Source organism: Lepidothrix coronata, unplaced genomic scaffold (genome assembly GCF_001604755.1).
Source record: "Lepidothrix coronata isolate B3197 unplaced genomic scaffold, Lepidothrix_coronata-1.0 Scaffold52, whole genome shotgun sequence".
NCBI lineage: Eukaryota > Metazoa > Chordata > Aves > Passeriformes > Pipridae > Lepidothrix > Lepidothrix coronata.
Genome location: NW_016690232.1, coordinates 822,638 through 845,526, shown reverse-complemented (window position 1 = coordinate 845,526; position 22,889 = coordinate 822,638). Strand labels below are relative to the sequence as shown.

General features: G+C 37.4%; 1 protein-coding gene across 1 annotated transcript in view; it reads left to right on the top strand.

Moving 5' to 3' along the window:
• The window catches only part of CDC73 (cell division cycle 73), a 106,269-nt gene extending 85,075 nt beyond the window's left edge, over positions 1 to 21,194 (top strand). Inside the window, exons 11-17 of the mRNA XM_017815746.1 lie at positions 2,218 to 2,275; positions 5,293 to 5,328; positions 5,715 to 5,802; positions 13,035 to 13,196; positions 14,932 to 15,032; positions 18,230 to 18,371; positions 19,610 to 21,194. Coding sequence (XP_017671235.1) covers positions 2,218 to 2,275; positions 5,293 to 5,328; positions 5,715 to 5,802; positions 13,035 to 13,196; positions 14,932 to 15,032; positions 18,230 to 18,371; positions 19,610 to 19,646 — 624 coding nt within the window. The 3' untranslated portion in view covers positions 19,647 to 21,194. The remainder of the gene's footprint in view (positions 1 to 2,217; positions 2,276 to 5,292; positions 5,329 to 5,714; positions 5,803 to 13,034; positions 13,197 to 14,931; positions 15,033 to 18,229; positions 18,372 to 19,609) is intronic.
• Positions 21,195 to 22,889: the final 1,695 nt, after the last annotated feature.

Genomic DNA, 22,889 nt, shown 5'->3' with positions numbered 1-22,889 from the left:
CTACCATTAATCAGATATTTTTATGTGATTTTTTTTTTTTAAATGTACTTTGCTGTTGTTTCGGGAGTGGTATTTTTGTTCACTTCAGTTGCCATCATTCTCAAAGCTTCACTTTTTTTGTTTTAGGTTTCTGCACTAAGTTTCCAGTTAATCACTGTAGAGAAGGCAGTTCAGGGGAGAGTATGAAAAACTCCCAAGTAGATAATTTGCCAGTTATTTTGTCAGGCTTAAGTCATAGAGAAACCACAGCAAGACTTTGGTTCTGATTTAGTTAAAATTCTTTACAAGAGTTTTCAAAAACTCGTATCATCTCTGAAGCAGCTCCTTGTTCTCTCCCTTTGTTACAGGACCTGCAGGGTCTCTTTGAGACATGGATAAGTGGAAGAGGAGGCAGAAAAGTTGTCCTGATGATTCTGTAGGGATGGAAAGAGGAATGGACATGTGGACTGCAGGCAGTAATAGTTATGCATCCATGCAAACTGAATAGCATTTAAAAACTTGAAATTTAATGTTACAGGAAGTGAAGTTTCTTTAGCTTGATGATTTTCTTTACGTTTCATAAAGTGCTGTGTATTTAGAAAGTGTTTTTGGGGAATTCTTGATTTCTTCAAAATGTGTAACTAGTCCAGCACAGAATCAGCCTTTTGACACAAAAAATGGCATTTTTTTCTATAGAAAGAGGTGCAAAATGTTTTACTTCAATGTTTTTTGGAAGTGGAAGTTGAAATAAAGGTGCTGTTCTCAGTTGCAAGGCTTCTCTCAAAGGTAGTCAGCCTGTCCTGCTGCTCTTCCTGTAGAGTGTGGTGTTATTTTCATTTTTATCATTTTCTGAGTAATTATTCTGAAAGGACATCGGCAAAAATACCTTTTCTCTGCTGCTAAAAAAGTAAGTCTTAAAATAACAGGTACTGACTCAACTGCCCTACATAAATGTTGGTATTTTAATAATCGGAAAAGAGTACAGAAAAATTTGGGATTAATCCATTTCTTGCAGTGTAGGGTTAAATCCTTATACTAAAGATTAATGAGAGGTTGCAGCCTGTAAAAGTTACAAAAGCTGTGCACTGTACCAAATATCAGCTCCAGCCTATTGTAACTAATCATGGGTGGCTTTCACTAAAGCTCAGGGAAGAGAGGTTTTGAGTAAATTTGTTTTCTAAGAGCTTGTCAAGGGATTTCTATTCGTACTTCACGGATCTTGAGATAAAAAGAGTTTCAGCTTTCACGATGGAAACTTAAAAGCAATTCTTCTAAGTGTTATTTAAATCACAGAACCTGATCCCACTCATCAGCTTTTTTTATTTTGGATTCTGAAGCATGCTGTTTGTGGACATAGAAATGGGACAGTGCCATACTGGAGACCTTTCCAACAGGTTTTTCCTTGAGTGGGATCTCTGACCTTTCTGAGTGTCTCATGGTTCTAGGATACACTTCACATAGTGTTTAAGTAATTTTCAGATAAAATTCGTGGTTTCATGTTAAAAGGTTTTCTGTCAGCTTTGCAAATAGAAGTGGCTGGATTATATAGCAGCTTTTTCCACTGTTAGTGATACGTGTTTTGTTCAGTGAGGTTTTACAGCAGTAACTGAGAACAGAATTTGTTCTTGCAGGAATTCAGTGTTGCTTTGGAACCAGACATGTGTGACTTCACTGTTTTCTTTGTTGGTGTGTTGACTCTGCGGAGTTGACAAGAACAAACAATAGTGCAGGTCTTTTGTGTGTTACATTAAGGTAATTGGATGAGGCCCGAGCAGAACTAATTATCATGGAGTGCTATTTCTGGGCACTAAAACTCCTCGAGGCCGGAATGCATTGCAATTTCTTGATCCTGGTTTTCCATCCAGAGCATAAGCAGATCTTGTTTTGAAATTTCTACAGCCAATTGCTTGCATTTATGTTACTAACCCTTGGTGACTGTAGGTGAAAAAACCCAATACTGTAAATGGGAGAGGTTTCTTTGAGTACAGAGGTAAAAAAAGCTTATGATTTGCACTTTATATATAAAATGTAAACCTGTAAGAGCTTGTGAGGTTGTCTGTCCTCCTCGAGTCTCAGAATCTATAAAGAGTTTGGAATAATTATTTTCTTTCTTCCCTTTAATGGAAACATATTGCCCTCCTTTTCATGATACCCTTTATAGCTCTGTGTTCATTTGAAAAACCCATGTACCTGACAAGGAGGTCAGCTGTTAATGTTACCTCTTCTGTCTTTTAAAAGGAAGGTGCATCTGCTCGAAAAACACAAACTCCTGCAGCACAGCCTGTGCCACGCCCAGGTAAGGTGGCTCCTGTCCTTTGTGCTTCTGTTCCAGAGAGGTTTGAGTGTCAAAGAAATGCTGTTGAAAGCCATAGCTGGAGAATGAAGTGGGGGTCATTTATTTGTGGTCTTTAACACTGCATGTATTGGAAAAAGTGCATATCCTTTTGTTTAATGTGACACTGTGGGACTTGGGTTCATTCTTTTCAGTGTGTTGCCCCATCAGCCTGTTGAAAGGATGCACAAGTGAAATTAAAAGTCACAAACTTCTTGCTCGTGGACTTGGTATTTCAGAAATTTCAGCTCAAATATCTAATAAGAGCTGGTTAATACTCCAAGGAGAAACAACCTAAGCAGAATAGCTAATCTCAAAGAGAGATATATTATTACTTCTGTGATTAATAGATCAGAAATAAGTAATTCTCTGCATGTGTTATCATTACTTCTTCACACTTCTTAGCACATAAGGTATTTGTAATGAGACCTGAATCCTCAACTGGCTTTTTAATTTCCAGTTAGTAGCTTTTGGCTACCAAGTCCATTTGTCTGTCAGATTGAATCTCCAGTTGTGATTCAGTGATAGAATTATAAAAGTACTTTGTTTTAAAAAGAAACCCTTCGGAAGAGTTTTTAGAAGAGTGTAAGAGCACAGACAGCACATGAGACAAACAGTGATTCCAAACAGCGATGGGCAGGTCTGCACCTGGTTTACTTACTGTGAGAATTTCTGGTTTGCTGGAAGAAGGTCTCAGTTGAAAGGTGTTATTTCAGAACAAGACAATGTAATGAAGGTAGTGGGGACATTTTGGGGGGTTTTGGAAACAAAGCTACCAGTTAAAATGAATATGCTTTTTCTAGAAGTACTGGTGGAATACTGTATATTCCTGTTGAGACTCTAAATGCTTTTAGTGTGTGCCTTGCTAATTCCTTGAGATTTATTAGCAGGATTTAATGCTAAGACTTAATACTGTAAAGCTGATTCTTCCCCAAAATCTATTCTATTATTGAATGCTTTCAGCATACCTAAATGCTGTTGTGCACAGATTCTTCTGTTTGGTTATTTTGGTACTGGGAAGGTCATGGTGCCTGTCAGACTTATCTCACTAGCCCCGTTAAGCATCATAATGCAGATGGAGTTGACAGCAGTATGAAAAGGGTAGCAGTGGCAAGAACAGAAATCTGACTGAGTTGTCACAGTCCCTGCTGCTGGCTGTGACTTCCTGGGCAGTTACTGGCAGAAGTGTGGTTTTTGTGCATTATACAGGTTATACTGGTACTGCCCTTCTCTAGGGCCAATCCAGTCCATTTTCTTGTCTCTATATTGTAAGTTGAAGGGGGAATAAAGAAGAGAGGTGTAGTCAGAAGAGGTTTATTTTTCTGCCTGTTCTAGGATATTTTAAAACACTCAGCTGTTCTATTCTTAGCAGTCAAAGTAACTAAAACATGCTGTTTCCAGGAGGATGCTGCTTTGCATATAAGAACTGTTAGTTAAATTGGGCTAAACAGTTGTGCAGTAGTGATTTGAAAAATATGTCTGAGATGTGCTTTTGATGTAAGATTTTTTTTTGGGGGGGCAATATTTTACAGTACCAACTTTTCTACTAACCTGTCTTGGTGCCACTGTCAAATTTCTTACAGATATTTATTCTCCCTCCCTTTCCTTTTTTCTTCCTCTTTTTTTCCTTAGGGCAGCTGTTACTGCCCATATATTTCAGGGACATTTTTACATTAAGGAGATACCTAGATTTAAAAAAAAAAAATAAAATCATTGGGTAGGTAAAGTTCATGTAGTTCAATATAGTGTTGCCGATTATATCTGTGCATTTGACAGTGTCAGGAAAAGATAATTAAGGATATGGTCTCAATATTTCAACAATGGCAACTATGTGTTGTGAATATTTATACTCTTCTAGGAAGTTTCTGAAACAGTTGGTCATAAATAAACATGAGCAAGTTGGTGCTATGCAATTGGAAGTCAATTAATGAAATTTGTCATGCATAGTAGCAACTGAGACTTGAGTTAGTCTGCATCAGTCCTTCTACTGCTCACCATTTTCTGATTTTTTTGAATTAGGATAAACATGTATGATGGTGATTATCAGGCACAACAGTTCTTTCCTGAAATTAGGACTCCTGAAAACTGAACTATAATATGTTTATTTGGGGGAAGTCAGGTAATTCAGTAGCGGCACCAAAGTGAAGAAACACAGATGCTCTTCCAACTTTGGAATGCATTGTCTGCCCCGTACTGAGGCAGTCACAACTTGAAGGCTGAGGTGGAAATGTTTTATTGCAGAAATGGGGAGAGAACTCTTCAGTTTCTGTCTGTCCCATAGAGTTTGTTTGTGTGGTTTTGTTTGATGGTTGAGGGTTATTTTTGTTGGGTTTGGGGGGGTGGGTGTTTTTGTTTGGTTGGGTTTTTTCCCCTTCCTGATTGCCACCATATCTGTCACGTTTAACTGTTTCTGGCACCCAAAGAGCTCATGTAACTCAAACTGCAATCCAGAATTAACCTGAGGAAGCCTGAAATTCGGATTTGGATTGTTGAACGTTCTCTATGTGTTAAGGGTAGCTAAATCCTGTGGATGTCATGTACAATAATAACTGCTAATGAAAAGGTGAGGCTCTGTAAACATCAGGTTGGTGTGAAACAGTTTTCCTGTTGGTTCAGCACTATTGTACTTAAGATCTACAAGCAGCTTTTTTCACGATTGTGGCAATTCTTGTCAGTGCTGTTGTGCCCTGACCTTTTATGGAGGATGGAGAGGGATGACTGCCTTCAGAAAAACCAGGAGAGATTGACTCAACTCTCCTAACATCTGTTTCAGATGGTCAGAATCTGTTTGTTTGCTGAATACTCAGACCAAAATTATAAATCCCTTCTTCAACTTAGTGTATTGCATCTGTGGAAATGATCTAATGACTGTAGTGTGACTCTTGTTCCCTCCTGCAATTAAACACATTGAAGTGTTGCCTTACAATCACATTTGTATCTATGTCTTAGTCATCCTGCCGTATTTTCTGTTTTTTTTTCAGTTTCTCAAGCAAGACCACCTCCAAACCAGAAAAAAGGTGAGTCAATTTTAGTTACATGAACCTTTTCATTTTTGTGTGGATTGTGTCTGCTCTTTTTTTTTTTTTTTTTTTTTCTGGAACCACAAGCAACAACATAAACAAGTAGTGGAATGCAGACAGCATTCTGTTTTGCTAAATATGGCTCCTACCCTTACTTAGAGAGTCATGATACAATGATATGCTTCTTTTGTGAATGAAAACCTTTAGTCTAGAAAAAGTTTTGCTACAATATTCCTTGAATATATTTCCAAGACTGTGACCTGTTAAGCAAGAATTCTGTTTTTTATGTCCAGCTCCTTTAATGAAAAAGGGGGGGGGAAAAACAAATAACCGAAACACACCAAAAAAACCCCCAGGCAAGTCTAACTTTATTATCTCTACAGGGTCTCGAACTCCCATAATCATTATTCCAGCAGCCACGACCTCTTTAATAACAATGCTTAATGCAAAGGACCTTCTGCAAGATCTGAAGTAAGTACCTGATTAGAACATACTGTATAACAAATTGTTTTCAGATACCAAGTTATACTAGTACCTAATTAGTAATTAAGCAAGAGGGTTCATCTACTCTCTTGTGACAAGCTAGTTTTACAGACCAGAGTATAAAAGAAATTAATTCCTTTTGACTAGCAGGAAAAAAGCAAAAACTTATTTTCAGAGTTTTGGCTCATTTGTGACCTCTGGGCTCAAGGGACAGACTGAGGAGAGAGTCTTGCAATACCAGTTCCAATATCTGCAGTGGTTTTCTTTTATGTAACATAAAGGCACCAATCCATGACCCCTTACAATGGAAGGGATAGAGAAGAGGAGCAGTGTGCTCCTGAAGCTCAGAAAAGATTTTGGGAAATGACCACAGTTAGGGTAAAGAGGTGACTGGAGGGTCTGTATCAGGCTGTGTCAGCCAAGCAGCTCAGCTGGTTGTGTAAAGACAGACTTATTTTTTTTTTCAAGTTCACATGTTGTCATGAGGTATTGATGCAAATTCATCCAGGGAAATATCAGCAAGTTGCTAAAATTTGATTATTGCATCACACATCTGATTCTAAGATTTAATTCATTATGGCTCAATGAATCTTTCTGCTTGTCCAACAGATCATGGCATTTAGACTTACCTATCTGTAAATATCAGTTGATTTTTTTGAAACAGTCAGTCATTTTCACAGAGAAATACACTGTTGCAGATTGTCCACAATGGTAGGTTCAAAAAATGGAGGGGTTGTCTTTTTATCACCCCCTGCTCTCATCTTTTATGAGGCTGTAAAACCGCTCTTCTTCAAAACCAGCCTGTCCTGTTGTGGTGCCTTGCCTTCCACTGGAGTTGCCCTAGGATTTTATAAAACTGTGCTGTGAGATATGAGGCACCTTCTTCTGATCTAATTGTAGTTCCCAGCTTACTGCCACATACCATCGAAGATCCAGGAAGTACTGGACTGTTGATGTCTGCTCTGAAATATTTAATTGGAGAGAAGGGTGGCTTTTAACATTACAGTTTAATAATGTGCAAGCAGTCACTGGACTGATATAATTGGGTTGGCAGAGACGTTTGTTTATGTGGGTTTTTACATTTAGGAAAAAAATTCACAACAAGCCTTGGATTTTACATCTCTCTGTATATATATATATAGGTATATATCCATGCATATACCTGGTATGGGAATACTTAGAAAGGAATAAGGCACCTCTATGTCATGTGTAAGTATATCTGTGCCAGGAGACACAGTTTTCAGTTGTTTTCAGCTCCACCAGGGCAAAGTTGCAGTTAAGTTCTGAAGACCTGTCCCATGAGGATGCTGATATTCAGAATGCAGTGAACATGATCCAGAAAAAAAAGGAAATGAAGTTTAAGGGTTCAAAGGAGGACACTGATGTAGTTAACCAGTATGAAAGAGAAAGCAAAGAAGCAAGGTATGTTAATGAATCAGAAGGGCAATAGCAGAATTCAGAAGAGCAAAATATTAATTTAGCCATGACAGTTCTAGTGCTCTTCTAGGAAATACACCTCCCGGGCTGTATTTTGTTGCATTCAGATTTATTGAAGTGCTTAGTTTAGGAAAGGCTTCAGGGTTTATTTTACTGTTCAGGTATGCAGAGTGTAGAACTAGTCTTGATGTAGAGAGTGATTGATAGATATATGATGGTTTTCCTAAGAAAAAAGACTCAACTAATTTCTGCCTCTTATGTCACCACCTTATTTAGCTCATTCCCCACATATGGCTAAATCTAACAGAAGAGCAGAGATTCCAAAGACTCCTGTCATTGCCACAAGTAATAAAGAAATATCGTCCAGATAGAAGAGACACACCTAAGTTATTACTCCCTCCCTTACCCCTGGTGAGGAAGATGAAGGTAGATTTGCATTTCATGTATTTTAGAGATAGTCAACCTTCTTGTAGCTGCCATCAGAGGAGATCGGTGATATAGCGGCAGGAGAAGAGATTTTTGGAGCTGGAAGGGAAGAGCCATTGCAGGGGAGACTGTGAAGAAAAGCAGGAGAAGCCTGGGAGAATGATGCCCCCAGGATGGTTAGGGTATGGGACCTGTTTATAGGATGGGTTTCTCTTCCATGTCTGATCCCTGAGGCAACAGACTTCTGTGAAGTGTGTGATCATAAAGAATGAGTACTTAGGTTTCATAAATGAAGCAACTTTTGGATTCCATCCATTTAAATGTTTCTTAAAACAAAATAAGAAAAATAATTACCTGAAATTATAGTTAGAGACCAAACCACTTAAAATCAAAACTTAGTCATAGCTGGGAATCTCTGTCTTTTAGGGTAGTGTTTGTCTGCAGTGCTGGATTTTTTTAATAAGTAACTGGACTGCAATGCATTGTCACTCTGGATATGAGAAAAACTAACTGTGGTATCACTGACAGATATTTTAGCTTCATGGTTATAAAATAAACAGGAGAGTCTTCATCCAGTACTATGGTAGGCCTTAAATTCAATTGCTAAGGACTGAAAGAAACCTGTTAGTTATACCAGTGTTTTTACTAAGCCTTTTCATAGCTCTATAGTATATTAGAGTTTTTCTATGCCAGATTTGGCTGACATTTGTATGCTTAGCATCTTCAGTTTATCACTAATGTTATGCTCTTTTAAGGCAGAGAATATGGAAAGCAGGAAAATTATCATGTGTAGAATGAAATGTGTATAATGACAAACCCAAAGCATGGTACTGGTTTAAGATTTTTTTTTTTTTTTTAAGATATCTAATTTTTCTCTTCAATATATTTGTTACAACTTAGATCTTTAAGGAGGATATTTCTGTATATAATTGTAATATATACAATTCATGTGCTGTGTAATAAGCAAATATTTTTGATAACTTTTGAAAGGTTATTTTTCTAAGGAGCCAAGTACAACATAAAATGAAAAGTGTCTAAAATAGGAAGAAGATATAATTTAACTTAAAATCAGCACTGCAATACGTTCTAATATATTGTGAAGCTTCTTAAAAATGTTTTATATGCTTTATTCTTATTCACTAGCTAAATGCAACACTGGATATCACAGTTATTGTGTAAAATCTGGCTTTCCAGAGTAAGTATTTGAGAATATCTGAAGTCAGGCTTTTCAGAGGCAAGGCTTCGGCTTTACATGGAACAAAGGCGAAGCAGGAATGACATCAGGGAGATGTGAATGATTAGATGATGATTATGTATTTTTATTATGATGGTGCTCTTACTTGTGATGCCTCTCACCATACGTGGCCAGGCAACTCACAGAGCTTTACCCAGCTTTGATAGCGAGCAGAGTATCTGGGATAGATTCAGGGATGATGTGTTACAAAAAAATGAGCTTTGTTCTCTCGCAAAAATAGGTACATAAAGCTTTTGATACTGAAACATAACAGAAATACTGAGAGGGTTGTAAAAATAAGTCTCCAGTTCTGAACACAACCGAATGGGTCTTATGGTGATCTTGGTTACTGTGGAACGTTGGAGTTGCCTTATTCTCTGTTCATGCAATTTTCAGTGTGCCTGAGTTGGGGGCCAGAAAGTGAAAGTGTTTTAAAGTTAATGTTGGCAATGGATGTGAGTTTAGAGCCAAGGCATGAGCAGCTCAGGCAGTTCAGGGGATTATATCTTGCCAGTTACCTGCCATAATTTGATTTTGTTCAATCACTTGCCTGTTACCTTAGGAAAGGGATCTTCTGTCTTTGGAAAGTGAGAGTGCACCATTTTTTATGTGGGTAATGATTTTGGCAATTCACAGCAAGAGATTGGAGTGCTTTAATTTCCTAATAGGAGTATAAAAGTGCTTCTGAGTAGATAGGGAATTTTTTTCTTTTTTCTCTTTTTTTTTTTTTTCCACTAGGGAATAGTAATCCAGAGAAGCCACAAGAAACTGTCCTGCACAGTCAGGTTTCAGAATACATTTCTAGTGTATTGAATGATTAAAAACATGTCAAGTACAAATGTGTAGTTAAGCCATTGGCTATAGTACTGCATAATAATCCTATAAATAATTTCCAAGGGAAGACTTTTTTTTGGGTGTTTAATACTCACACTTGTTAAGCTTGTGTTTTACGTCCAGGTAGTGATGGCATAGGCCATGATTAAGTTTATAATCCTACAGTAATTTCTATTGATTCTTGGCTCTTAAGCACGTGATTTTTTACTTATTGAATCGATGATTCCCAGAAATGCAAAGAGATATTCTGTAAAGTTTCTGAGAGCTGTCCTTTATTCCTGTTCTCTGTGTGTTTACATAGATGTAAGCTCTTGATTCAATGCTTTCTTTATGACAGTCATCTTCTCTACTGTTCCGTGTGAATCAGGTTATTGATAGTTTTTCCTTCAGGATTTTCGGATAACAAGATATTTTATGTTGTGTCCTGGAGAAGTGGATTCAGAAACATTCGGTATTTTACAGGAAATAAAGCTGTAGCAGGTGTCTAGAAGGTAAATAACTGAGGCACAACCGAATGGTACCTTAATGGCTGTAACACAATTTCTAGCTGAAATAGAGAGAAACTGCCAATAAACTAGTGTTGAAATGAATTCTTAAACACAGAAACATTTGAAGCTAGAAGTAGAATTGAGAATGCCTGTTTCAGCCAAATTGGAGAGGTCTCAGATATAGTGGTGAAGTTGTTAGACTCCAGAAAAGCAGTATTGCTTCTTGTCTAATTTGGCAGGGGTGCCTAGCTTTCCTGTTTCCATTTAAAATGTTTTTGCTTCCTCATATTTACAAATTAAATTTAAAATGTGACCTTTCAGATCCCTGTTCATATGAATATTTGATTATCACTGTAATGTAAGTAGGGCTGTTTGGTTTTTATTTACATATTCTATAAGAGTTTGTTCTTGTTTAGTGCATGTGACACAGAATAACAAAATTCTTCTCAGTATGTCCACCATTTTAGGTGATCCTGTTTTTTCCTATAAACTCTGCCACTTGGATAAAAGGTTTTTGAGGGGTTGCTTTTCTAATTTTTTTTAATTGTTTAAAAAACCCCATTTTATTTCCATTCCTTTCAGCGCAGATTCCTTTAGTTCTAATGGGCGATGAGCAGCTCATTAATGGTTTACTTAAAAGCTGAAGACCACCAAGCAAATCCTCATTTTAAGTTATAAAATAGTTTCCTATTAGTACTGGCAAAGCAAAGCCTGCAATGTGTTGGCAGGACAGGCCAGTAGGTTTGCTCCTGATTAAAGGTGCACCTTGCTTTTGAGTTTTTAAATTAGCAAATTGATTAGAAACACTTCAACTTTGGTGTCGCATTTGGTAGCTTTTTCCAAAGCAGAACTATATTGAATGCTTCTGTGTAGTGTGCAATTGTACATGTCAGTCAAATGTGATAGATAAAAGTATATGTAAATATTAACTCTTTTCAAATTACTTCAATTATTGGGGGAATTATTATCTTAACTTTTTGGAAGTAATATTCTGGGTAGCCGAAGTGTACTTTTCCCCAGTGTCCTGAATAGCTTTTTGGTTTCTATTTCCATTACAATGATGGTGTCACACATGTACTAGACAGATAAGCATAATTTAATTTACAGCACATCATTTAACACCTGTAATGCTTTTTCTGCAGTTGCAATACTAGTCAGCTTTAGTGCACCATTCACAGTCATCTGGGTTTATTTTTACTTTCCTCCTGCAGTTGTATCAGTTGCAGGCGTTTGGACACGCACTTTGGAAATTCCTTGTGACTCTGTTTGTGAGACACTGTTAAATCAGGAAGAGTGTAAGGGGCCTTCATCTGTTCACTTAGATTAGAAAAGTAAAACGGTTTTGCCTGAAGGTTTATTGGCAGTTTTCACCTGCTGCCTTAAAACGTGTTTGTTTGGTTGGGGTTTTCTCCTTAAAATGCTGTTTTCTCATTGGATATGTAAAGAAAACTAGTATTTTCAAGCTGACTGAATAATGAACTTATCTTCATATTTAATTTTGCATTCTTTTTCCTGTTTCTCCAGCAATAGGAAGTGCAGTCTGCCTGTTAAAGCACATTCGAATTGGGTTTTAGTATTCCAATAGAAATAGATGGAAGAGAACAAAGAGAAATCTGGTGCAAACAACCAAAAAATGTTGTAAACTGCTCAAAAGCACCATGTGTGCTGTAATGAAGAGTAATATTACTAATTAGGGACTGTGCTTTTTAAAATGTAGCACCAGTACTGCTGATAACTACTGCAGTTAAGTGAAACACTGTTTTATTTTTATCAGAAGCTTTGGAAATGAAATGTCAGCAGCGTTACAGTGCAGCAGGGTGGTTCTGAGTGGAGAGTTAGGAGAAAGGGGGTCTGAATTCCACTCTTTTGCTGGCCTGGTGGGTGACACTGGACACATCCACTTCACTTTCTGCGACATAGTTTTAGTTCTCTAAAATACATGACTGTTATCTTTCTTATGGCAAAATCCACTGAGATTTATATGTGAAAAGGCTTACATTGCTCTCATGTTGCCAATTTTGAGACCTGATCTGTATATTTGATTGTCACCATAAAGAAGAGGGCCTTGAAATGGGATTGCATTTGTTTTTTGAGGTGAGAGGGCTGAAAGATTCAAAATTGGTAATTAATTGGAGATGGTGTGTCATATCTTAAGCAATTATTTTTCTCATAGATTACATATGACATGGGGATCACATCTGTATTTTCTGAGCACTTATTCTATCAGAGAGACTATTTAGAAAACAAAAAAAAAATATAGTATCATACATCAAATGAATAATTGATAATGTAAAATCACCATCCTCAAAAGAAAATCTTACTCAAAAACGTTTTTTTTGACCCAAAATCCCAGCTTTCTTCAGAAAACATAATTTGGAAGGCTTCAAGAGCTCTTAAAATTTGTTCCAGGAAGCAATTGTTTTAGTGCCCAGGTTACCCTTGGTCACTAAAAAGAATGAGTTATAGTCACTTAGCAGGTTGTGATCTGGCTCCTCATCTCCAAATGTATTGGGTAAGCTTGAAAAGGAGTGCATGAATGTATAAGAACAGGTCTGCCTGTATTTTTGGAGGGCTGAGGACTTTTTGCTATGACTGTTTTGATCATAAAGGCTTATGAAATAGTATTCCTAAATTTTTTTTGCTGTTTTAAGTGAGTAGCAACGGAGAGTTAGTGCAGTGAAGATGAGATGGCTCCAGTGACTGCTGTCAATAATGCCAAGTTCTCATCAAGTTGTTACTTTTTCTGCTGAGTCCATCAAGTAAATTGCCCTTGTCTACTGAGTGTTTTGTTATTCCCTGAGGTTTGTACCATCAGATGAAAAGAAGAAACAAGGCTGTCAACGAGAGAATGAAACTCTAATACAGAGAAGGAAGGACCAGATGCAGCCGGGGGGAACCACAGTCAGCGTTACTGTTCCTTATCGAGTAGTAGACCAGCCTCTGAAACTTATGCCACAAGACTGGTAAGGACATTTCTCCTTTGCAAAATTTCTTAACCAGGACAATGCAGAATTTGGAGGGGCCCAATAAAACACTATTAAATGCACTAAAAAGCAAAGATACAGATATAAGAGCAGATTTGATTAAGTGCTTGGGAGTCTTTAGGTGAAAATCATATGAAACTGAACTCATCTAAAAGGTCTTAAAAACTCTCACAACACTGTACATTTTAACAGTGTGAACAGCACAACTAATTTTATAAGGTTTGCCTGAAATGTTCCAGAAATTCAAATAGAAATTGTCATATTATTTTTCTGGTCTGTGATACTGGAAATGTGCAAGTCACTGAACCATGATCTGGGAGAAAAACCTTTCTTTCGTATCTGCTTTCTGAAGGAAAATCTGTTGGGAAGATATGTTTGCAGGCCTTCAGCATCTGACATTCCAACTTTTTTAATAGTTAAAGAAAGAAAATATATCAGACAGTAAAGACTGAACAGTGATTCAAGTACTGGATAAGATTCATTGAATTGAAATCGTTGATGGAAGTTTACTTCTGAAGGCAGAGCCCTACTTGGGGAAAGGGAATCATGGATAGTTTTTACTTTTACGAAAAAGCTGGAAACGGATGATTTGGTCTGTAGCACATTTCTCAGTGCTATGAAAAATAGTTCTCAGTGAGGAGGAAAATTCTGGAGAAGCATATTTTTATTGTTTTAGATCTTTTTATTATTTAATGAAGTGCATTATGGAGCATTTTTATTTCTTTCTCACAAGTGTGGAGATTTTAGACATGGATGATGACATATTTGGTGGTTTTGTAACTTCCACATTAGATTTTAATGGAGGGGAATACTTTGAAAAGGTCCTGTTCCTAAATTAATTGTTCTCTGTCATTAGAGCTTGAACTAATCAGAAATCGATGGGTTTGAAATTCTGAATATCAAATAGCACTTAAAAGGTTTAATGATCAAACCTCTAAGAACCATCTCAGCTAGATCTCAAGTACTTCTGCCCCAAGATGTGAAGTGGTGTGGGGATCTTTTATATTGGTTTTATCCGAGGGAGCCATATCAAAACTCCACCTTGATTATTCTTTTCCATTTGGCATTTGGTGGACTTTATAATGAATTAATTTGGGATTAGATTAGAGAGGTAGTTATTTGTTGTGGAAGATAGGAACCATGGTTGGATGATGTAAACACTCAACAGAAAGACAGACCGTATTTGGGAAGTCATTTGTTCTCAGAGGTGGTGGGGGGTTAAATTTTAATATTGTAAAAGCTTCATATTAATTGCAGTTATTTTCTTAGACCACAGATAGTGGTTATGTTCTCTTAGAATAGATGATGCACTTTGCAGAAATTTTAACTAGAAGTGGGCAGTATTGAGAATAAAGGCTTTTAAATAGACACACCTCAGTTTACAGTGCTGTTCACAGAAGATTGTCTCTAAAAATGTTGGAGCACATTTTAAAAGCAAAGTAATAATGACCACAAATAAACAGTGTTTGACTTGTAAAATTGTAACATGAGAAACTGAGCTGCGAAGTGGAACAGGAAGTCCGGAAAAAACACCTTTTTTTTTTTTTGCTTAACAAAGGAAAAGCGGTTGTTGTGCTGGAGTTGTGGTTGTTAGATGTGCTATACTGCTGTTACTAAAATAAGAAGCCATGCTAAGGCACATTGCCTGTCTAGGAAAGCATGTAATTGAAATGTTGGAGGCCATCAACGTGTCCGTGCCTTTGTGTGTTCGCAGGGATCGCGTGGTGGCCGTGTTTGTACAGGGTCCTGCTTGGCAGTTCAAAGGCTGGCCTTGGCTCCTGCCTGATGGATCTCCTGTCGATATCTTTGCAAAAAGTAAGGGATTTATCTTGGGTTTAGATGTCTTGGGGGTTTTTGTCTTGTGCTTGGGGTTTCCTGAGGGCAAAGTTTCTTATGCTTATGGCAAAGTACTTCCCAAGTGCTGTTGGATGTGGGTGGTTGAGCAGGCAGTGGCTTTGGTCTGCTCACAGACAGTGAATATTAATGTGCCCTCTGCAGTTCTTTTGTTCTGACCTGTGGAAGCTCACAGAAACCTTCTCAGAGCTGTCATCTTTAAGAGGCAGGAATAGCTAGTGTACAAATTTACTTTGCAAGCTTCTAAAATAAAAGGTGAACAGACAATGCATGCTCTAACAATCAATAGAGAACAGGTTTACAGGATGTCTTCACATTTCATTGCTACTTTGAACAGAGGATTAATCACCTAGTATTCCACTAAGAAGGTGTTAAAAATATGATCTGGTGTCTGATAAAACCTTTAAAGTTTTAAAAAGCTCACGTTTAAAGTTTAAAGTGAGCTAGATGTTACCACTGTATAGATCTGAACAGTTTTTTTAAGTTCTCACAACGGTACCCGGTGTGCTTTGAGGCACACTGCACTTCCCTGCACAGTTCACTCCTGACAGTGAGCTGGACGATAATATCTCAGGAAACTGCCAGTTTCTCTTCTCTGTTGCTTCAGTGTGGAACTGCCTCAGAAAATAGACCTTTTGATAGTGTCCAGCGGTTTCTGAGCCACAGAAAAACAACACAAAAAAACCAACGCACTCACACAAAAGAAAAAACAAACCCAACAAACCAAAACCCACCTCAGTTCAGTCTGTCATCTCCCTGTCAGTGTGATGAGGAAACAGGTTTTATCAGGTTTTATGTGTGCTGCACCTATTTGGTATGTGAAGCAGAGTCTGGAAAGAGATTGTTTGCTAAGCAGCAAGGGAAAAACCCAACAGTTGGGCAGAAGTCTAAGATTGGGTCTGTGAACAAGAAAATAGAATAAGTCACTTAAGGGGGGAATGAGACTGAGAAGGAAGAGTGAAAGAGCCTGAAAGTCGTTGTAAAAGTAAATGTACACCACAGGAGAGAACTTCACAAAAGAGACTAATAAAAGAAGAAAACAACACTTCAAAGTAAAGATACAGAGAAAGCAGGAATTGTGAGAAGCAAAACCAAGAGAAATGCAGTGAAATATTTAAGGTCTAGCCAGCAGTCACATGCTGCTCCCTATTAATTCTAACATTTGGTGTATATATAAATGTACAGAGGGCTGTAGGAATTTTTCTGACATGCGCTGACGTTTCTGGTCTTTGCTCTGCCAGAAGTTCAGTCACAGCCTGCACAGTTCAGTCTGAAGGTGTGCAAATTTTTATGCTTTTCAAGTGAAAGTATATCTGGTCTTACTCAATGCATACCTTGAAATTTTAATTTTAGAAATGCATGACATTGCTTCAAAGCAAGGTATTTTTAAAATATTTTCCTGACAAAGACCATCTCTGACTTTTCCTAATGACTTACTCCTTAAATTCAAACAGGTAAATGAAGGGAGCACAGACAATGTCAGTCCAGCTGTATGTGTTTAATTTTTCCTGAAGATATTGCTTTGCTGTTTTTATTGTGTTTAATAGCCTTCATAAATGTGGTTTCTGAGATTTGCAGCCATTCATTGTTTCACTTGCAGTTTGCATTTCTTCTTCTTCTGGATTTCTACTGATTAACAAATACTCAAAGCTTATCACTGTCATTAGAAAACAAGCAGGTAGCTTACCATAAAGAATTCCTCAATAAAATTTGTATTGGGTCAGAGCCTGTCAAACTGGCTCTTATTTGTTCAATTGCTATGTCACATAGCATTTCATTAATTGAGTCTCTAAAATTGTTCTCCTTAGTTTTCTTTACAGGTAGTCTGAGTATTTAATGTTCATGTAGCAAATAAACTTAATTTTATAACTGCAAGTAAATGTTTAAGATGAAATTTTGAATGATGTCACTTTAATGAACAAATACTTAATTTTGAATACCATTTTAAAGGTCTTACTCCAGGAGCACATTAGTGTGCTTTAATAGTGATTTGATTCAGATTCAGAAGTGGGTTGTCTTCTGCTCAATAACATTTAACCTTAATGCAGAGGCTCTCTCAGGTGTTAAGTTTTCTGTAAATGCATGGCCCCAGTATATCTTCATTTGTTTTCTCTGGAGTTATTTGAATACATGCAATGTTGTATAGCAAAGATAATGTATGTGTATTCTTGGTTTTCATTCACAAAGCTTGGAAATGTATTTGGCAGAGGTACAAGCGAGATGATAATTTCTTTAGTTTGTCAACTGAAAAAAAAAAAAAGCTAATTTCACATAGCAATCTTCTAGGAAGTTCCTAGATAGATCTGGAAAAAAGAACCAATTTTTAAAATTATTTTTATCTATTTTAGCCATTTAGCTGAAACTGTAGGTGGATTCTGTGGAGGACAAAATTAAGAGTGTGGTATTAGAAAATGATACAACCATGGCATTAAAAATAACTAGTTTCCACAAGCCTTGTCAAATGCTTCTGTTTTACTTTTCCAATACTACTCAAATCATCAAATTGGTTACCAGACAGGAATTGTACAAGACTTAGGTACTTTGCTTTTAATGCTAACTGTGTAAATGCTTGGGCTTTACATAATTCATGTATGACAGTACTTGCCAAGAGAAAAACAACAGTTAATATTTTACCATTTTTAACTGAGTCCTAGATCAGGGAAAATTGGCAGTTACTAAATTTCTCAGAATGGTTCACGTAGCCTTTGGGGGGTTACACTGGCATTCTGCTATCAATCTTCTACTCAGACTTTCAGGAAGTAGCCAGGCTTCCTTCTCAGTGGTCTCAGAAAAGCCTTGTTTAAATTATTTTTAATTCTTTGACAGTTGGAAGATTTTTGGAAGTAACATCTTTGTTTCTCAAAGAAAATGGACTTGAATTGGCAAAGGGTTTCTGCTTTTCTCCTGGAATCTGTGCATCTAAAAATAGGGGCTGCCCTTTCACTTAAACCTGTAATAGCACGAGAGCCACCGACCGCTATATTTAGCTCAGTGCCATTTAGGAACTAGTTGACTTCCTTGGGTTATGGGCTCATTAATTTTGCTCTCAGGCTTCATTCTGAAAAAAAGAGTGATGTGGTGGGGATTTTCTTCGACTGATAACAAACCACTGTAAAGTCTTCATGCTTGTACTCTAAATGCTTTCCTTTTTCCTGCAGTTAAAGCTTTTCATCTCAAATATGATGAAGTACGTCTGGATCCAAATGTACAGAAGTGGGATGTTACAGTGTTAGAACTCAGCTACCACAAAAGACACTTGGACAGGCCAGTATTTCTACGCTTCTGGGAAACTTTGGACAGGTATGTTTGCTGGTGAAAATCCTTGATGCTTGTGCTTTTATGATGTTTGGAGAGACTTTAAAGTTCTGGCATCAAGGGGGTGGTATACAACTTAGACATCTGAAGAGTGTTTTAGCTTGAAGATATTGCTTGTTTTGATTTTCCCTGATGAACATAATAGAACATAATGGTATATGTTTAGAGACTGTAAATAACCATCTCCAAAGTGTAATAAGCGTGTACTGAAAGGAAGGGCAGTTACCATTAATCACCGATTAGTGCCATGATTGCCCACCTCCCTTCAGGCAGCAGGCAAGGAATGGAGGACAGTCCAGGTGCTCTAGAGTTTTCCCGTGTATCCCCAGCCTTCCCATGGACTGCAACTCTGAGCTTACAAGCTCTCCTCCTCTCTCTCCACCTCACGAGGTGACAGTCCAGAAAAGGTGATAAACTACCTTAAGATGAAGAGCCACAAAGCCTTGTCTTACTCTGATGCCTCCGAGTCCACAGCACTGGGTAGAAGAACAACTCCAAAAAACAGAGCATGTAATAAGTTCTGGACTGGTTATTCCTCTGTATATTGGGGGCCTTCTGAGTATTTAGCCCTGCCTTTTGTTGGAAGTGAGGGGTGGGGGAACAGCAGCAGCTCTGTGAAGAGCTGCTTTGCTTCTGACTCTGCTTCTCTGTGGCTCAGAGCACTCCTGAATCAGAATTTCACTGCAATACCTTTTTCACGTTGTGGAGAAGAAACTTTATTATTCTAAAGCAGTTGAAGAAATATTGAGGAAGGGGAGAAGCCCATGCATTTCATGAATGTTTAATCTTTTCCTGTTAAGTGCACAGCAAACTGCTTGAATGATGGAGTGCAAAAAAAAAATCCTCTGGGAATTGTCAAAATAATTCCAACCATCAAACTTTCTATGGCTCCCTATTTAAAGGTCTCTCAGATAAACAATATATGTCAACTCCCAGAATGAACTAGTTATCTTTAACAACAGTCTTTCAATGTTAGAAGTCATGTGATACCTTGGAAAACATGAATTTTCTTCAAGGCAAGGTTTTAGCTGACTGTCATTTAGTGGGAAAAATACTGTGCATAATACAGAGCTGAATGGTACATAAGGCTTTGCATCTCTTTGGCAACTTTCTAATTCTGTAAGAATTCTGTTTTAACAATGTCTGTGCATTTTATTCCTGAGAGTAAAACTCCTATAAATGCCACAAGGGTAGTAATATTGTGTTCTGATAATTTTTTTCAGGTATATGGTAAAGCACAAATCACACTTGAGATTCTGAATCCTTCAGCTGCCATTTGTTTCCTGAAGTATGGATTGAGAAAAATGGAAGGGGCTCCAGTTTGGAGACCAGAGCTCGCACTATAGGAGATGTCAAGAACTTTACAAATGAGGAAGGGTCACAGTTTAAACTTTTTATAAAATCTTGTTTGGATGATTCATGCTATGGCAGGTTGATACCTGTTGTTATTCAGAAGCAAAGGGGTTTTGCTTAAAACTATTTTTTTAATGTTGTTAGCCTTCTAGTCTGCAATCCAAATTGTATATTTTGATAGCAGCAGTTTCTTCTCTGTTTTGTTAAATTAGCCACATTTTTAAATGATGTGTTTGGTTCCTTATTAGAACATAGGTTGGTCTCCACTGCAGGTTACAAAGGTGTGTGTGTGTGCACGTGGGTGCACGGGGTGTGTATATTATATATGTGTGTGTGTGTGTCTAGAGATATAATGTACAAAAAGAAATTATAGGCACACTGACGCACACGTAGGTGTTACCAGGCTTTTTAAACCACTTAGCTTCTGAGCTTAGTTTTGGTTTTCTTTGCTTATTGTTTCACTTACTGAAAATATTTCGTTGTGAATGATACCACATTTTAGTCAGTAGGACTTGCAAACTGAGCAAAGTGAAAGTTGTTTTGGATAAATCAAAATGTCAACCTGTATATGTATATTCTGTCAGTCTTTGTTGAAAAAGGGAAGATGAAAAATCTAGAAACACTTTTTTTGGATTTGTAATGTCCCAGTTTACTAAATCTTTAAACTTTATTATAGGAGTACCTTCAAGTCATGTTAACTTCAAATTACCATTCTCCACACACGTCTCTTTATTTAAACTGAAAGTATGCATGTGTACATTCCCATCTAGCAAATACCTTTCCATATGAGTCTAAATGTTACCTAGATTAAACAATGAATAGAGGAGGAGAGAGTTTGGATTTTTTCCCCCTGAAAAAGCCACCACAAGGAACGAATAATTTTAACTTCTGTGCATTTGTACCTCTAAAACCACCTCTAATACTATTTTCTTGTGACAAAAGTAGCCCAGACTGTCTACAGGAGTTGTAATTTTCTGAGCTGAGTGGCTAATATGGCCTCCTAACAGTCCTGCATTGGAATGGAAAATGAGCCTTCTCCAATTACCAAAGAACAGATTTGCTTCATCTACAGTGTGAGGCCAGAAGACCCTGGTTTTTGTACCAATTTACAGCATCTCTGTATCTATTAATAACATTAAGTTGATGTTGCATACCAGTGAATGTAGAGAATGATCAAATACTGTAACACCTGCATGATTTTTTTTCTGGGATAGAAAATACATGTTTATATTCCTGTTCTTGAAATTCCAAACCATGTTTTTTTAATATACTTTACATTTAAGGTTTGACAAAAATAAAATGTTCTACCTATTCTGTTTTAGTTTTGCTTTTATTTGATGTTACCTTCATTTTTAATAAAACCCAAACATCTCCTTAAGAGGTTTTTAGAACTATGCTGTAAATTTATGAGGACTATGAGGTCTGACTTTTAATTGTATGTTTCCATCCCTGCTATATTGGTGGTCTGCTATATTTTAAATGGTCTTAATGGAAATGTGAAAACTCAGAAGTGCCAAACAAAAACCCCAGTGACTCCCAAGATCAGAAGCAGCTGACACTGGATTTTTTAATGGATTCTGCGTAGCGACTGAGAAGAGGAGGCACTACAGAACTCCTGGAATGTCTGCTATTTGTGTAGGCAGTTACTGTATTTTCCCTGTACTTGAGCTTATAAATGTATCAGTGTCATGCTAGAGTGGACTAAAACATTGAGTACTTGGTTGTAACCTGTGCTATAACCAGCAAAGCTGTAATGGCCACCAAGACAGCAGTTGCTGCCATTAGCAAGTGGTTCAGTTTAGGGCTCATTACTGCATTTAATAGTGGGATATCATGTATGCAGTTCTTAACTTGAACATTTCCAATTAGAAGTGTGATTTTTTTCAAACTTCATCAGTGCATCATGGCCCATGCAATTTTTAAAGAGACTTCTGCAGTGGGCAGCAAACTTGAAAAGCAAGTTCTGAAGCAATGGGTGCTTCACATGCGCTGTGACATACAGACCACAGGGGGGGCTTGCAAGGTTCAGTTGTCTTTGTCCTGTACTTCACTTGTGTTTTCAATGCGTGTGTAACCCCAGATCCAGTACTGGATAGGGGAGATGGCTTGATTTAGATGTAAATTTCTGTATATATTGGGAGTTATGGCTCTGAATCGAGTGAAGTTCCATGGGTGTGAGACTGGCAGAAGAGCAACAGCCCTGAAATCCTTGTATGAACTCTGCTGGTTTTTATGGGTTGGGCATAGACCTTTAACAGCTTGGAATTTTGTACTTGCGAGCAGTTTGCGACACAAGTTCTAAAATATGTATTTGTGAAGGAGTTGGCACCTGAGCATGTATATTTTTGTCAGTCATAAAAGTAGTGATGTTTATAAAATGAGCCATTTTGCAATCAGATTCCTGCTGACATTATTGGAAGTTTAATTAGGCTGTCAGAATAGCATTCCTGCTGCCTTCATAAATAACTGCACATAGATTATGAAACTACTTGGACTTAAAAATTTAGCCTTACAGCAGCATTTTGCAACACAGCTGGAATTTCAGACACTTATGTTATGCTTAATTTATCTACAAGTTAATGTAGAGTAATAAAGAAAACGGGTACTAAGAGCTGGGGAAGCTGGAGGATCAGACATCTGTTTTAGTGAGCTGCATGCTTATTGCTGAGCAAATTGGATGCACTACTTAGAGGTGTATAAAGTGTGTAAATTGTACTCAATTAAAATGTATAACTATAACTGCACTGACTGTAGTTTATTGAACAGTAGGATGATACTAGCATAGGAATTGGGTATCAAATTGTCTGTTTCTATTAAACATCTTAAGTGTCGTACGTCTACACTGTTTCCTAAGTGTAAGATGAATGAGATGAAACGAGATAAAACAAGTTGAAAACTTGGTTTGAAGCCTGCTGTTGGGCTCCCATACTGTCAGCGGGTGATTATTTCTTTTAGTAACAAGGTTAGTGGGGCCAGCAGACGTATCTGAAGTAATGATTTTATATTAAAAACTAAAATACCTGTGATTTATACTATCTGAGCTTTTGAATGTTAGCCTTGAACAAAGCAGACAAAAGGGGAATTTTTTATAAGGTAAAGTAGGCCAACTGCAGGGACTTGCATACCTGAAGAAATTGCAGATCAGCATCC